This window comes from Ovis canadensis, chromosome 6 (assembly GCF_042477335.2).
Source record: "Ovis canadensis isolate MfBH-ARS-UI-01 breed Bighorn chromosome 6, ARS-UI_OviCan_v2, whole genome shotgun sequence".
Classification (NCBI taxonomy): domain Eukaryota; kingdom Metazoa; phylum Chordata; class Mammalia; order Artiodactyla; family Bovidae; genus Ovis; species Ovis canadensis.
The window spans coordinates 35181506-35198108 of record NC_091250.1 but is presented as its reverse complement, the minus strand read 5'-3'; the positions used below and the strand labels follow the sequence as shown (position 1 = coordinate 35198108).

Here is a 16603-nt window from a genome sequence, read left to right as displayed (position 1 = left end):
AGCAACTTCACGGGTCCTGCTCAGGAAAGCAGAAAAAAAGCCGGATGTCCTGTGAAATGAGGGCATTTGTGATGTGGGCCACCAAGCCAAGTTTAGTTCTTCCTGATTTCAACCAAATCGCAGGAGGGGTGCCAAAGTTTCAGTGGAGATTCTGGGCAGGAAGCCAGGCTGGAGAAACCTGCTAAAAACACACCCAGCAAGTACCAAGGGCACAGCTCGTAGACCCAAAAGATGGACATCCTCAGTCATGATGACAGAAATGGACAAGCTGGCCATGGCCCTGAGGAAGCAGGCTTGCCCACAGCTTCTAGACTGTGCTTTCCAACGTATGTGAGGCAGGGACAACAATGTGTCCCCAAATCGCTTCCTCGAAATTAAGAATCACGACTTCGACCAGCCCAGACTTCAGTGAGGTGAACTCAAGGATTCTGTTAAAAATAGGGGCGGGCCCTATCTGACTAGGAAAGTGGCGCGGCCACGGCAGGATGCAGAGGATGGAGTCTGCACACGGAAGCTAAAATGTCCTGCTCCACCCAGGTATGCATCATGAACAACTCCCACATCCCCCTGCTAGCCGTCACTTGGGGTGAGTGAAGATAAGCATCTCTGCCAGGCAGGAAGGGAAAGGAAGGCCTTTATTATCCCCTCTTTGATGATGAGAGCAAGTTTGTTGAATGAGATGCCTTAAAACCAAAGGAAACGCAGTGTCTGATCCTGAGTGCTTCAGTGAGGCCTCTTCAACACCCCAGAGAAACAGTGGACCCTGTCACCACAACCATATCATCAAGAGCCGCAGCTGTAGCCCCATGGGACCTACAGTTTTGACCCTCTCTCTGCAGCCCCCTTCTTCCTCCTATAGGTCTGTGCTTGCCTCAGGGAGTGTGGGGTAGGTGGGTAGGTGGGTAGGTGGGGTGGGTGAAGAGGGGTCTCAGGACTGCCTGCCCCAATTGGCGCTAACTGTGTGGTCATTCACCTGTATGGTGACTTGTCCTCATCCTGTGGCCCAGGTCATCCCGGCTCCTGGCCCCAGAAGGCCTATTGTTATCATCATTGTCACAGCCTTTTTTCCGCAATCCAGGATGTGCATCTCTGCTCATTGCCAGCTGTGTGAACTTGGGCAAATTAGTCAACCTTGCTGACCATCAGTTTCCTTATCTTAAAGAGATACGATACTTTTTCAGGATTTATGTACTTGGGCATGCTCAGTTGTGTCCAACTCTTTGTGACCCCATGGACTGTAGCCTGCCAGGCTCCTCTGTCCATGGAATTTTCCAGGCAAGGATACTAGAGTAGGTTGCCATTTTCTCCTCCAAGGGATCTTTCCAACTCAGGAATTGAACCTATATCTTCTGTGTCTCCTGCATTGCAGGCAGATTCTTTACCACTTGAGCCATCAGGGAACTTGAATAGTATATTTTTGAAGCACTTAACACAGCATCTGGCCATAACAGGCATCCAATGAGTAAGAAGTCATTATTACTATTGTTTCCAGTGTTATCATTAACATTGTCATTGTTGTTATTAGTGGTAGCTTATTTAGATTGCCTATGCTAATACATTTGTTATACACCTCTATGTATACACAGTGGACCCTTGAGCAACATGGGTTTGAGCTGCATGAGTCCACTCATACACAGGCTTTTATCACTAAATACACGCTACAGGAATGCATGATCCATGGTTGGCTGAATCCACAGTTGAGGAATCTCAGATAAGGAAGGCCAACTGTGAAATTATATTCAGATTTTCGAATGTATAGAGGCTTTCTTGTTGTCGTTCAGTTGCTCAGTGGTGTCCGACTCTTTGTGACCCCACGGACTGCAGCATGCTAGTCTACCCTATCCATCACCATTTCCTGGAGCTTGCTCAAATTCATGTTCATTGAGTCGGTGATGCTGTCCAAACATTTTTTCCTCTGTTGTCCTTTTCTCTTTTTACCCTCAATATTTCCCAGCAACAGGGTCTTTTCCAGCGAGTTGGCTTTTATATCAGGTAGCCAAAGTATTGGAGGTTCAGCTTCAGCATCAGTCCTTCTAGTGAATATTTAGGATTGATTTCTTTTAGGATTGTCTGGTTTGATTTTCTTGATGTCCAAGCAACTCTCAAGAGCTCCGATACCACAGTTCATCACTTCTTTGGTGTTCATCCTTCTTTATGGTCCAACTCTCATATTCATATATAACTACTGGAAAAACCATAGCTTTGACTATATGGACTTTTGTCAGCAAAGTAATGTCTCTGTTTTTTAATATGCTGTCTAGATTTATCATAACTTTCCTTCCAAGGATAAAACATCTTTTAACTTCATGGCTGCAGTCACCATCTGCAGTGATTTTGGAGCCCAAGAAAATAAAGTTTGTCACTGTTTCCATTTTTTGCCCATCCACTTGCCATGAAATGGGACCAGATGCCATGATCTTAGTGTTTTGAATGTTGAGTTTTAAGCCAGCTTTTTCCACTCTCTTCTATCAAGAGGCTCTTTAGTTCCTCTTCGCTTTTTGACATAAGGGTGGTGTCATCTGCATATGTGAGGTCATTGATATTTCTCCCTGAAATCTTGATTCCAGCTTGTGCTTCAAGAGCTTGGCATTTCACATGATGTACTCTGCATATAAGTTAAATAAGCAGGGTGAAAATATACATCCTTGATGTGCTACTTTCTCAATTTGGAGGCAGTCCATTGTTCCATGTCCAGTTCTGTTACTTCTTGATCTGCACAGAGGTTAAGTGTCCCTAAACCCTCACTGTTCAAGGGTCAGCTATATTCACATACATACTAGTTTCCATATCCAAACACTTACATCTTTGCATGGCCAGCACTTGTATTATGAGGCATAGCACATACAATTTATGTGTAGAATATATCTGTTATATTCAGGGTAACAGGATCAATATACACTGGAATTTTACTCCTATAGCTAGTTTTGAGATAAAAGAGCAGTATTTAGGTTTTAATTCTCAATTTTCATTGTATAGGTGGCTTGGCCAACTGTATGGATGGCCATTGTTTTAGCCTAACCAGGCTGTTGTAATAAAATACCATAGACTGGGTGGCTTAAACACAGGAATTTGTTTCTCAGAATTACGGAGGTCGAGAAGTCCAAGATTAAGGTGCCAGCCACCTGGGTTCCCTGAAGAGGTCCTGCTTCCTGGTTTGCAGACTACCAACTTCTCACTGTGTCTTCACATGGACAAGCTCTCTGGTATCTCTTTTTACAAGGACACAAGTCCCATCATGAGGGTCCCATGCTCATGGTCTCATCTAAACCTGCTGCTACTGCTGCTAAGTCGCTTCAGTCGTGTCCGACTCTGTGCAACCTCATAGACGGCAGCCAACCAGGCTCCTCTGTCCCTGGGATTCTCCAGGCAAGAATACTAGAGTGGGTTGCCATTTCCTTCTCCACGTCTAAACCTAATAACCTCCAAATGCCATGAAATTAGAAGATGCATGTTTCTTGGAAGGAAAGCTATGACAAACCTAGACAGCGTATTAAAAAGCCAAGGCATTACTTTGTTGACAAACATCTGTACAGTTGAAGCTGTGGTTTTTCCAGTAGTCATGTATGGATGTGACAGTTGGACCATAAAGAAGGCTGAGTGCCCAAGACTTGAAGGTTTTGAACTGTAATGCTGGAGAAGACTCTTGAGAGTCCTCTGGGTTGCAAGGAGATCAAATCAGTCAATCCAAAGGAACTCAACCCTGAATATTCATTGGAAGGACTGATGCTAAAGCTGAAACTCCAATATTTAGCTACTTGATGTGAAGAGCCTACTTATTGGAAAAGACCTGATGATGGGAAAGACTGAAGGCAAAAGGGAAAGAGGAAGGCAGCGGATGAGATGGTTAGACAGCATCATCAACTTAATAGATATGAATTTGAGCAAACTCTGGCAAATGGTGGAGGACAGGGCAGCCTGGCGTACTGCAGTCCACAGGGTTGCAAAGCCAGACATGACTTAACAACTGAACAACAACCACAATGAGGGGGATTAGGGCTTCCACATATGGCTTTGGGGAGACATAATTCAGTCCATGGCAGGCATGTTTAGCTGTTTCTTTTTCTTTAAAAAAGAGAAAAAATTTTTATTGAAGGATAATTGCTTTACAGAATTTTGTTGTTTTCTATCAAACCTCAACATGACTCAGCCATAGGTATACATATATCCCCTCCCTCTTGAACCTCCCTCCCATCTCCCTCCCCATCCCACCCCTCTAGGTTGATACAGAACCCGTGTTTGAATTTCCTGAGCCATGCAGGAAATTCCTGTTGGCTACCTATTTTACATTTGGTAATGTAAGTTTCCATGTTACTCTTTCCATACATCTCACCCTCTCCTCCCCTCTCCCCATGTCCATAAGTCTATCCTCTCTGTCTGTTTCTCCACTGCTGCCCTGTAAATAAGTTCTTCAGTACCATTCTTCTAGATTCCGTGTATACGTGTTAGAATACAATATTTATCTTTTCCTTTCTGACTCACTTCCCACTGCATAATAGGTTCTGGGTTCATCCATCTCATCAGAAGTAACTCAAATGCATTCCTTCTTATGGCTGAGTAATATTCCATCATGTATATGTACCACAACTTCTTTATCCATTCATTGGTAGATGGATATCTAGGTTGCTTCCATGTTTTAGCTATTGTAAATAGTGCTGCAGTGAACAATGGGATACATGTGTCTTTTTCAATTTTGGTTTCCTCAGGGTATATGCCTAGGAGTGGGCTTGCTGGGTCATATGGTAGTTTTATTCCTAGTTTTTTAAGCAATCTCCATACCATCTTCCATGGTGGCTGTATCAATTTAGATTCCCAACAACAGTGCAAGAGCGTTCCCTTTTCTCCACACCCTCCCCAGCATTTACTCTTTGTAGACTTTTTGATGAGGGCCATTCTGCCTGTTGTGAGGTGATATTTCATTGTAGTTTTGATTTGCATTTCTCTAATAATGAGGGATGCTGAGCATCTTTTCATGTGTTTGTTAGCCATCTGTATATCTTCTTTGGAGAAATGTCTGTTTAGGTCTTTCCCCTACTATTTGATTGGGTTGTTTTTCTGGCATTGAGTTGTATGAGCTGCTTGTATATTTTGAAAATTAATCCTTTGTCACATTTCATTTGCTATTATTTTCTCCCACTCTAAGGGTTGTCTTTACACCTTGCTTACAGTTTCCTTTGCTGTGCAAAAGCTTTTAAGTTCAATCAGGTCTCATTTGTTTAGTTTTGTTTTTATTTCCATTACTCTAGGAGGTGGGTCATAGAGAATCTTGCTTTGATTCATGTCATCGAGTGTTCTGCCTATGTTTTCCTCTAAGAGTTTCATAGTTTCTGGTCTTACAATTAGGTCTTTAATCCATTTTGAGTTTATCTTTGTGTATGATGTTAGAAAGTGTTCTAATTTCATTCTTTACATGTAGCTGTCCAGTTTTCCCAGCACCATTTATTGAAGAGGTTGCCTTTGCCCCAATTGTATATTCTTTTTTTTTTTTTTCCAATGAGTTTAAATGTGTTTTATTTTTAGACAACCTACATGACACGTTTTCTCAAAAACAATGCCTCCGCTCCAAATAAATCAACGTTCAAAACAAATGAAGAGCTCGAGATGACATCAGTCCCATCTGTCTAAGTTCTGGTGTTGTGTGGATGAAAAGCAGTGGCCAGCCAGTTTTGACGACAGGTGATTGATCCAAAGTAACTGCCAACTTTGTTAACATTTTTCCATCTCTAAACCATCCTTAAAGAAAATCATATATGGGGTTACACCATCCTCACGGTAGTCCAGCAGAGCAACCATGCCATCTGGATTCATGTTTTCACCAATAAAGAACTGATAGTTTTTGAAATTAGCAAGGATGTGCTTGATTTGTTCTGCAGCCCCTGTCATAAAAGGTTTTACTCTTTCTGGTCTCTGTTCTTCAAGTTTCCCTTTGATTGACTTCATGTAATCTTTGATGTACTTCTTGTAGGCTTCTTTTGTGAAGCTGGTTTCCTGCAAGTGATGGTTCATGACAATATCGACACCAGTGATTACTGTGCTTTCGGTACCTTCGCCCTCGGGGCCTTCAGCGGAGGCATTTCCACCAATGAGCGAGTCATCGATGTTACCCTCTGTCCTACTGACCATCTTCCCCTCCACCTCCAGACACAGCCCGTCCGCGACCTCCCGGATCTTGTAGATGTCGGAGAACATCTCGTCATGGCTGATGAGGTCCCGGTAGATGATCATGATGGCGACTGGAGGGAGGCGACAGCGGCGCTGGCTTAGCAGGAGCCCGGAGCTCAGAGCGAGCGCAGTGCGGCCAGAGCGGCGCTCGGGGGGAGGGGGGAGCGGGCGGAAAAAGCCAATTGTATATTCTTAACTCCTCTGTCAAAAATAAGGGACCCATAGGTGTAAGGGTTTATTTCTGGGCTTTCTATCTTGTTCCATTGGTCTATATTTCTATTTCTGTGCCAGTACCATACTGTCTTAATGACAACAGCTTTGTAGTATAATCTGAAGTCAGGAAGGTTGATTCTTCTAGCTCCATTTGTCTTTCTCAGGACTGCTTTGGCTATTTGGGATCTTTTGTGTTTCCATACGAACTGTGAAATTTTTTGTTATAGTTCTGTGGAAAATGTCGTTGGTAATTTGATAGGGATCACACTGACTCTGTATTGCATTTGGTAATATAGTCATTTTCACAATATTGATTCTTCCTCCCTAGGAACATGGAATATCTCTCCACCTGTTTATGTCATCTTTGATCTCTTTCCTTAGTGTCTTATAATTTTCTGTGTACGGTTCTTTTGTCTCCTTGCTGCTACTGCTAAGTCACTTCAGTTGTGTCCGACTCTGTGCAACCCCATAGATGGCAGCCCACCAGGCTCCCCCGTCCCTGGGGTTCTCCAGGCAAGAACACTGGAGGGGGTTGCCATTTCCTTCTCCAATGCATGAAAGTGAAAAGTGAAAGTGAAGTTGCTCAGCCGCGTCCAACTCTTAGCGACCCCATGGACTGCAGCCTACCAGCCTCCTCCATCCATGGGATTTTCCAGGCAAGAATACTGGAGTGGGGTGCCATTGCCTTCTCTGCTTTTGTCTCCTTAGGTAAGTTTATTCCTAGATATTTGATTCTTTCTGTTGCAATGGTGAATGGGATTGATTCTTTAATTTCTCTTTCTGATTTTTCATTGTTATTATATAGAAATGCAAGTGATTTCTGTGTATTGATTTTGTATCCTGCAACTTTGCTAAATTCACTGATTAGCTCTAGTAATTTTTGGACACCATCTTTAGGGTTTTCTATGTACAGTATCATGTTATCTGTAAACAGTGAGAGATTTACTTCTTCTTTTCCAATCTGGATTCCTTTTATTTCTTTTTCTTCTCTGATTGCTGTAGCTAGGGCTTCCAGAACAATGTTGAATAATAGTGGCAAAAGTGAACACCCTTGTCTTGTTCCTGATCTTAGGGGAAATGCTTTCAGTTTTTCACCATTGAGAATAATGTTTACTGTAGGCTTATCATATATGGCCTTTACAATGTTGAGGTAGGTTCCTTCTATGCCCATTTTTTGAAGAGTTTTAATCATAAATGGGTGTTGAATTTTGTCAAAGACTTTTTCTGCATCTATTGAGATTATCATGATTTTTATCTTTCAATTTGTTAATATGGTGTATAACATTGATTGATTTGCATATATTGAAGAATCCTTGCATTTCTGGAATAAATCCAACTTGATCATAGTGTATGAGCTTTTTGATGTGTTGCTGAATTCTGTTTGCTAAAATTTTGTTGAGGATCTTTGCATCTATGTTCATCAGTGATATTAGCCTATAGTTTTCCTTTTTGCTGCTGTCTTTGGTTTTGGTATCAGGGTGATTGTGGCCTAGTAGAATGAGTCTGGAAGTATTCCTTCCTCTACAATTCTTTGAAAGAGTTTTAGAATAGGCATTAACTTTTCTCTATATGTTTGATAGAATTCTCCTGTAAAGCCATTTGGTCCTGGGCTTTTGTTTTCTGGGAGATTTTTGATCACAGCTTCAACTTCAGTGCTTATAACTGAGTTGTTCATAATTTGTATTTCTTGTAGGTTCAGTCTTGGAAGTTTGATTTTTCTAAGAATCCATCCATTTCTTCCAGGTTATCCATTTTATTGCCATATAGTTGTTCATAATAGTCTCTTATAATTCTTTGTATTTCTGTGGTGTCTGTTGTAACCTCTCTTTTTTCATTTCTAATTTTGTTGATTTATTCTTCTTTTTATCTTGATGAGTCTGACCTAAGTTTGTCAATTTTATCTTCTTAAAGAACCAGCTTTTAGTTTTATTAATCTTTACTATTGTTCCTTTCATTTCTTTTTCATTTATATCTGCTCGCATCTTTATGATCTCTTTCCTTCTACTAATTTTGGGGGTTTTTGTTCTTCTTCTTCCAGTTGTTTTAGGTATAAAGTTAGGTTGTCTGTTAGATATTTTTCTTGTTTCTTGAGGTAGGATTTAAACTTCCCTCTTTAGCTGCATCCCATAGGTTTTGAGCTGTCATGTTTTCATTGTCATTTGTTTCTAGAAATTTATTTCCTTTTGATTTCTTCACTAACCTGTTGGTTATTTAGACACATGTTTAATCCCCATGTGTTTGTGTTTCTTATAGTTTTTTTCTTGTAATTGGTATTTAGTCTCATAGCATTGTGGTGGGAAAAGATGCCTGATACAATTTCAATTTTCTTAAATTTATTGAGGTTTCATTTGTGGCTCAAGATGTGGTCTGTCCTCGAGAATGTTCCATGTGCACTTGAGAAGGTGTATTCTGCGTTTGGATGGAACATCCTGAAGATATCAATGAGATCCATATCATCTAATGTATCATTTAAGACTTGTGTTTCCTTATTAATTTTCTGTTTTGATGATCTGTCCATTGGTGTGGGGTGTTAAAGTCTCCTACTATTATTGTGTTACTGTCAAGTTCTCCTTTTATGTCTGTTACAGTTTGTCTTTTGTATTGAGGTGCTCCTATGTTGAGTGCATAGATATTTACAATTGTTATGTCTTCCTCTTGGATTGATCCCTTGATCATTATGTAGTGTCCTTCCTTATCTCTTGTAATATTCTTTAACTTAAGATATATTTTGTCTGATATAAGGATTGCTACTGAAGCTTTCTTTTGCTTCCCATTTGCATGGAATATATTTTTCCATCCTCTCACTTTTAGTCTGTATGTGTCTTTAGGTTTGAAGTGGGTTTCTTGAGGACAGCATATATATGGGTCTTGTTTTTGTATCCATTCAGCCAGTCTGTGTCTTTTGGTTGGAGCATTTAACCCATTTACATTTAAAGGAATTGTTGATATATATGTTCCTATTGCCATTTTCTTAATTGTTTGGGGTTGCCTTTGTAGGTCTTTTTTCTTCTTTTGTTTTTCTTGACTATATAAGTCCCTTTAACATTTGTCATAAAGCTGGCTTGGTGGCAATGAATTCTCTTAACTTTTGCTTGTCTGAAACACTTTTTATTTTTCCATCAATTTTGAACGAGATCCTTGCCAGGTATAGTAATCTTGGTTGTAGATTTTTCCCTTTCAGTACTTTAAATATATCCTGCCATCCCCTTCTGGCCTGCCTAGTTTCTGCCGAAAGATCAGCTGTTATGCGTATGGGGTTTCCCTTGTATGTTACTTGTATGGGAGTTGCTTCTCCCTTGCTGCTTTTAATATTCTTTTTTGTGTTTAGTCTTTGTTAATTTGATTAGTACATGTCTTGGCATGTTTCTCCTTGGGTTTATCCTGTATGGGACTCTTTGTGCCTTTTGGACTTGATTAACTCTTTCCTTTTCCATCTCGGGGATATTTTAAACTATAATCTCTTCAAAAATTGTCTCATACCCTTTATTTTTCTCTTCTTCTGGGACCCCTATAATTCGAATGTTGGTGCATTTGATATTGTCCCAGAGGTCTCTGAGACTATCCTTGGTTCTTTTCATTCTTTTTACTTTATTCTACTCTTCAGAAGTTATTTCCACCATTTTATCTTCCAGCTCACTGATTCGTTCTTCTGCTTCAGATATTCTCCTATTGATTCCTTCCAGAGTATTTTTAATTTCAACAATTGTGTTGTTTGTCTCTGTATGTTTATTCTTCAGTTCTTCCAGGTCTTTGTTAATTGATTTCTGCATTTTCTCCATTTTGTTTTCAAGGTTTTTGATCATCTTTACTGTCATTATTCTGAATTCTTTTTTAGGATATTTGCCAATTTGCTCTTTATTTATTTGGACTTCTGTGTTTCTAGTTTGTTCCTTCATTTGTGTAGTATTTCTCTGCCTTTTCATTATTTTTTTAACATTGTGTTTGAGGCCTCCTTTCCCAAGGCCTCAAGGTTGAATTGTTTCTTCCTTTTGCTTTCTGCCCTCCTAAGGTTGACCCAGTGGTTTGTGTAAACTTTGTGTAGAGTGAGAATTGTACTGAGTTTTTGTTTGTTTGTTTTCCCTCAGATGGGCAAGGCTAAGTGAGGGGTAATCCTGTCTGCTGATGTTTTGTAGCTTGTTTTTTGTTGTTGTTGTTGTTGCTGTTTAGATGAGGCATCCTGCACAGGGTGCTACTTGTGGTTGGGTGATGCCAGATCTTGTATTCAAGTGGTTTCCTTTGTGTGAATTCTCACTCTTTGATACTCCCTAGGGTTACTGCTCTGAGGGCAGGTCCAGTCCTACTAACACTCCTGTTTTCCCCCCTAGTTCCTTCATCCTACCGAGTTTTGCATGATTCTATATATCCTTTTCCACTGGTCAGGTACTCCTGTCTGCTGCCAGCTGGTGTTCTTCATGCATTTCTGTGTCTAAAGGTGTAGCCCTGCTGTATCTGTGGAGAGGGATGTACTCCATGTCCACCTACTCCTGCCATATTGTTCTTGTCTCTGTTTAGCTGTTTCTAACCTACACATGGATCAGTCCAGCAAAGGATCTGGGTATTGTTCAAGATGGTGAAAGCAACATAAGTGGAAATAGCAATATGTAACACATTCTCTTCAGGAAATAGATGTAGGGCAAAGAAATTCACTGGCTAGTGGTTAGGAGACCATGACTGTTTACTTTTGAATGTTCAGTCACCTTGGAATATCCATGCATCAAAAGGTATGTGGAATTTAAACCTTATCTAGGCTGACAGGCTCAGATTCCTAAAGAGCATAAACCTTTGGCATCCAAACTAACAAAAATCATTAATTAACCAAAAGGACAAGACATGGCTTTAGAAATGAGTTATACACTTTTCTTGTTGTGTGAATCTAGAAAAGTTAATATAGGGACAAAGTGAATGCACTCAACAACTGGCAAAGAACCAGAGAAAAATTAGAAAGTCTCAAACCACAAGAAAGAAAAAAACTATTTGTTGCTGCTGAGATGCTTTATTTAAACTGCATCACAACTTTTAAAGAAATATTATTGTCCCCATTCTATAGATGAGGAAACTGAGGCCTGGGGAGTTTAAAAAATTCTTGCAGAGTCAGCTTGGTAGTGAGTGGCAGTGGGGCTCTGAAGTGGCTGTCTTTCAAATAAACCACATGCCCCTGCACTATCCATTGTATTGGGTTGGCCAAAAAGTCCATTTTGGTTTTTCCATACTATCTTATGGAACAATCTGATCCAACTTTTTGTCCAAGCCGGTATTATCACCATAACTGCTCTAGTCAGTTGTACTGTATACAGACAGTGCCATTTTAAAGTACAGGAAATGAGGCAATGTAGACTGTGAGGGGTGGGGGTAGGGAGCATATGGACCATTCAAAATGGTCCTTGAGATTCTCTCTTAGAAATCCTGTGATGGGCTCCTGAACTGTGCTTTCCATTGGCACATATCTCATTGGCTATGTTTCAAAATAGTGCCTGTGCACTTTAACAAGTTGGCATTCCCTCAATACCTGAGGATTGGTTCCAGCACCCTTGCAGATAGCAAAATCCAAGGATGCTCAAATCCCCTATAAAATAGCTTAGTATCTGCATATGACATACACACATCCTCCTATATACTTTATATCATCTCTAGATCACTTATAATACCAAATGCCATGTAAATGCTATGTAAATAGTGGCCAATGTGCAGTGAATTCATGTTTTACTTCTTGGAACTTTCTAGAATTAAAAAAAAATTTTTTTCAGGGACCTCCCAGGTGGTCCAGTGGCTAAGACTCTGTGCTCCCAAGACAAGGGGCCTGAGTTTGATACCTGGCCAGGGAACTAGATTCCACATGCTATAACTAAGATCAAAGATTCTATGTGCTGTGACTAAGATCTAACACAGCCAAATAAATAAATATTTTTTCACGTGTGTGTGTGTGCTCAGTACGTCTGACTCTTGCAACCCCATGGACTGTAACTCGCCAGGCTCAGAAAACTCTATGGAATTTTCCAGGCAAGAATACTGGAGTGGGTTGCCATTTCTAGCTTCAGGGGATCTTCCCAATGCAGGGATCAAACCCACATTTCTTGCATCTCCTGCATTTGCAGATGGATTCTTTACCACTGCACCACTTGGGAAGCATTTTCTTAAAAAAAATTTTTTTCCAATCCATGGTTGGTTAAATCCATGGATATGGAATTCAAAGACATGGAGGGCCAACTGTATTTTTAATTTTCAATATTTTTTTTATTTAAAAGATAGTGTAATTTTCAGAGTTCAAATTCTAAAATATAGCAGTGATTCCATAGGTCTGAAGTATCTCCAGTTAAGCACCTCACCTCTCAGGGCTTCAGTGAATAAAGCCCTGCTCCTCAACACTGTGAGCCTGGAATGGAGCAAAGTACTTTCCACTTAATGATCCCCATGGCAAGAAACCACTACCCACATCCTCTTCCACAGATAAGGAAAGAAAGTGATACTCAAGAGAGTTGTCCAAAGTCAGTGGGTGGAACCAGAAATCAAACCCAAGCCATAGGCCCTGCAGGTGCTGTTCACACCGCTGGCCTTTGTTACAAAGGTTCAGGAAATGTTCTTGGGTGGGCAAGAACCTGGGGGGCGGGGGAAATAGATGGGAGCCTGGGATCACTTCTCCTGTTAATTGCTTGAAAATGCTTCCCTCCACATGCGGTTGATGTCACTGACCTCCGTACTCTTAGAGTAGAAAGAGTGGCTATTAGTGAAGCAGGAAATCGTCCAATGACGTAAGGACGTCCCCTCGGTTCACTCTGCCAGCCCCGAATCCTGCCTGGCAGGTGCGTGGCCACATGCCACATCCTGTCCTGTCCTCCCAGTTACAGCAGAGCAGTCGGCTCACTTACACATGGAATTAGAAGGTTATGTTCACCTCAAAACCTTCCCTCTGTGTGAGCTGCAATTAATTCTGCTCATTTCCATCCCACAGACTGGCCACCTCCTTCGTATCCACCAGACAGTTAATACTTGCCATGCAAAACATTCCTTCATTTGTTTGCATGGGGACAAACTGAGACATAGCAAGATTTCACGCCAGCAACAAGGATGATTATTACCCTTATTGTATAGAGGAGAAAATTTGGGATCAGAGAGGTTGAATAACTTGCCCAAGGGCACACTGTGTTGCCTGCCTTTCTGCCTGACTCCAGAGCCCACGTGTTGACACTCCCTCGACTGAGTTAGGGGCACAGACCAGATGAGAAGCAAGTGTTTCTGCATCTGTTTCAAAGCCCTTTCCAGTCATTACTCTGCTTCCCTCCCTGAGATGAACTGAACATTGGGTCACCAATTTCTAACACATCTCAGTGCCAACACTGTGAGTGTTTTACTAATGTGTGGGAGGAAGTAACTGCCAAGGAAGGTGCTGTGGGACCTAGAACCATGGGGTGCTGGGCCTGATGGAAGCCCCATATCTGATTTTCTTCAGATGGCTCCAACTGCCCTGGCTTTTAGTGCCTAACCTCTACCACTTCAATCAGAGTGAAATGCCTTTTGTAGCACAACCACTTTCCTGCAAAATTAATCTTCTAGCTGAAAGATCACACAGTTTTCTCCCAAGTGACTGCCTTCACCACAGCTCACGGGGCACTGCTGGTTGTCTGCACAGGGGCGGTGGGAGCATCATTGGTGCGACACACAGCTCCCGGTTGGAGCATCGTCACATCTGTCACCCTGAGTTTACTCTTGGGCAGTTGTTGGTTGTTTTCCTACTTCTGTTTTCCCTTCTCTAGATGACAGAAGCCTGAAGCTAATTAGTTAAAACACTGTTTCCCCAGTCACGAAAGGGATTTGGGTAGACTGGACCCTCCCCCACCCCTATGCCCCAAGCTCCAGGATGAACTTGCTTGCTTAAGCTGATCAATTAGCTGGAAGTGGTTCAGGCCTTGGCCTGCTACACAGACCCGGGCTGAGCAGAGTACTCCCCTTGATCCAGCATTGAGCCCTCCACCCATGCTCATCCATACCAAGCAGATCTAGTTACTTTTGAGAAAATGAGCATGGAAACTCTCCCTTCTCTAGACAATGTGGTGTGAGGGTGACAGCTCTGTGGCCTTGGCAGCCACCTGCCACCCTCAGAGGGACATCTGGAGGTGCCAACGGAACTCTGGAGTCTGAGGATAAACTCGAGCCTGTGGGAGACAGAACAAGACGCAGAGAACCTGGGTCCTTGGAGACACGGCTGAGCTGCTGGATCAAGCCTCACCTGAAGCCAGTGCTCTCCTGGCCTTTGAGTTATGTGAACCAGGCAAGTCTCTCTGTAGTCTAAGCCAGCTTTCTGTCCCTGTTAACACAGAGGCCTGTGCTCCTGTCCTTGAAAGTTGCTTCCATGACTGATTGGTCTGTGTTTCTTCCACATCTGCTAACACTGTGCTTTGCTCAGACTAGGGGCAAACATGCTTTTGCAAAGTAAAAATACTTCACTATTCATCTTTCAATGCATCTGTGACATCAGCCTGTGGTGCTATGGTGCTTATTGCACTCCTTGACACACAGACATTGTTCATAGCTAGACCTGTGCACTAATCTGTCATGACGAGGCTGAAAATACTTACAGTTTTCTAATGCACACTGAATGCTGCAGGCAGAAAGCACATAAGATAAGTGGGATTTGTGAGCTGTGTCGTGTTACCCTAAACAGGAATGATTTTGGTCCATCAAGCACTATTCCAGTCTTTCAGAGACAGGTGTGAATTTTTATTTGTTCCCTATTCCTTTACCCTAGAAGGAATTGTTACATTAAAAAGAATTCCTTGGGAAACGTCTAATTAATTAGAATTTTCTACTCAACCAAAGGGAATACATTCTTAGACTCTGTTGCTATCGTAGAATCATTACATACAACTGTTTTACTGAACAATGTATTTTTTTTAGTGCCCATCCTGAGGAATACAAAAACTTTTATAGCTTTTTGCATAAGGGTTATGATTTTGATGCCCGAAAAACATCTGCGTCACCTTGAGTGGGTTGTTTAACTTCATTAAGCCAGATCTTCCTCTGTAAGATACAAGAGTGGGTCACAGGAAAGTTCTCTGTTTTAATATTACTTAGCTGTTTACTAGGCAAAATTGCATTCTGACTATCCAATGGTGTTTTCTCCAAGGGACTCAGAAGGGATTGGAATTGCCCTCACCGATGAAGTGCCTTGTCTGGAGACTGGAGGACATGGGCCCTCCATAAATGTTGGTGGAGGACTTCCCTGGTGGTCCACTGGTGGAGAATCCACTTGTCAACGCAGAGGACATGTGTTTGATTCCTGCTTGGGTAAGATCTCACCTGCCATGGAGCGTCTATGACTGTTGTGCGCCATGACTACTGAACCCGCGGTCCAGAGCCCACGAGCCACAACTACTGAAGCCTGCATGCTCTAGGGTCCATGCTCCATAACCTGAGACGCCACCACAGGGGAAGCCCACGCAACTAGAGTGGCCTCCACTCACCGCAACTAGAGAACCCTCTCACTCCGCAACAAAGACCCAGCGCAGCCAAATGATTAAATACATCTTACAAAAGAGAGTCAGTGGAAGGAAATTAAACAAGAAGGGAAGGGCCGGTTCTGTTTGAATCACTCTATCCGAAGAATTGCTTGAGATCTCCCTCTGTGCTATACTCTGGCTAAGGGTGGAGGCGGGAAGTATACCTGGCCCTCAGCTTGTTTTAGTTGTTTGTTTGCAGAGACAAACCCAACATGCATGAAATAGCAACAGACGTGAGAGTTCACAATTAAATGCTGTTGTGGATGACAGAGACTGTGAAGAGCTAAAAGTGTTTATTGGGCTGGGATTCTTAGAGGGTGGAAAAGGTCAGGGGAGGTTTACAGAAGATGAAGGACTTGAGATGATTCTCAAAAAGAAGGATTTGGAACGTGTGCGTGTGTGTGTGTATGTGCACATGTGTGTGGGAAGAAGGCTCAAGGAAGATGAAATCTAATATTTGAGTCTCTGCTCTGCCTTGGCCTCTGGTATAGTAGGCTGGAACTCCTGCCGCTACTGCATCTTTAAAGGTTTTTTTTTTTAGTGCTGTGGAAAATCACCAGGGTGGACTGTTATGACTCTGACTTAAGCCTTGGCCTCAGACTGTGCACATTTCCTGATAGCAATGCAACAACCACCAGTAACATAACCCGCACATTAGGGAGCCAGTAAATAAATAAACCTTTACATTCCAGATCAATCCATCCAGCCTTGGACAATGACTTACGGCTTGTATTGCTAGG

General features: G+C 42.0%; 1 protein-coding gene across 1 annotated transcript; it reads right to left on the bottom strand.

Moving 5' to 3' along the window:
- Positions 1-5505: 5505 nt before the first annotated feature.
- On the bottom strand, positions 5506-6334 carry LOC138442097 (translationally-controlled tumor protein). Its single transcript, XM_069592972.1, has one exon. It carries the CDS (start codon positions 6220-6222, stop codon positions 5704-5706), a length of 519 nt encoding a protein of 172 aa, XP_069449073.1. The 5' UTR covers positions 6223-6334; the 3' UTR covers positions 5506-5703.
- Between the last annotated feature and the right edge of the window lie 10269 nt (positions 6335-16603).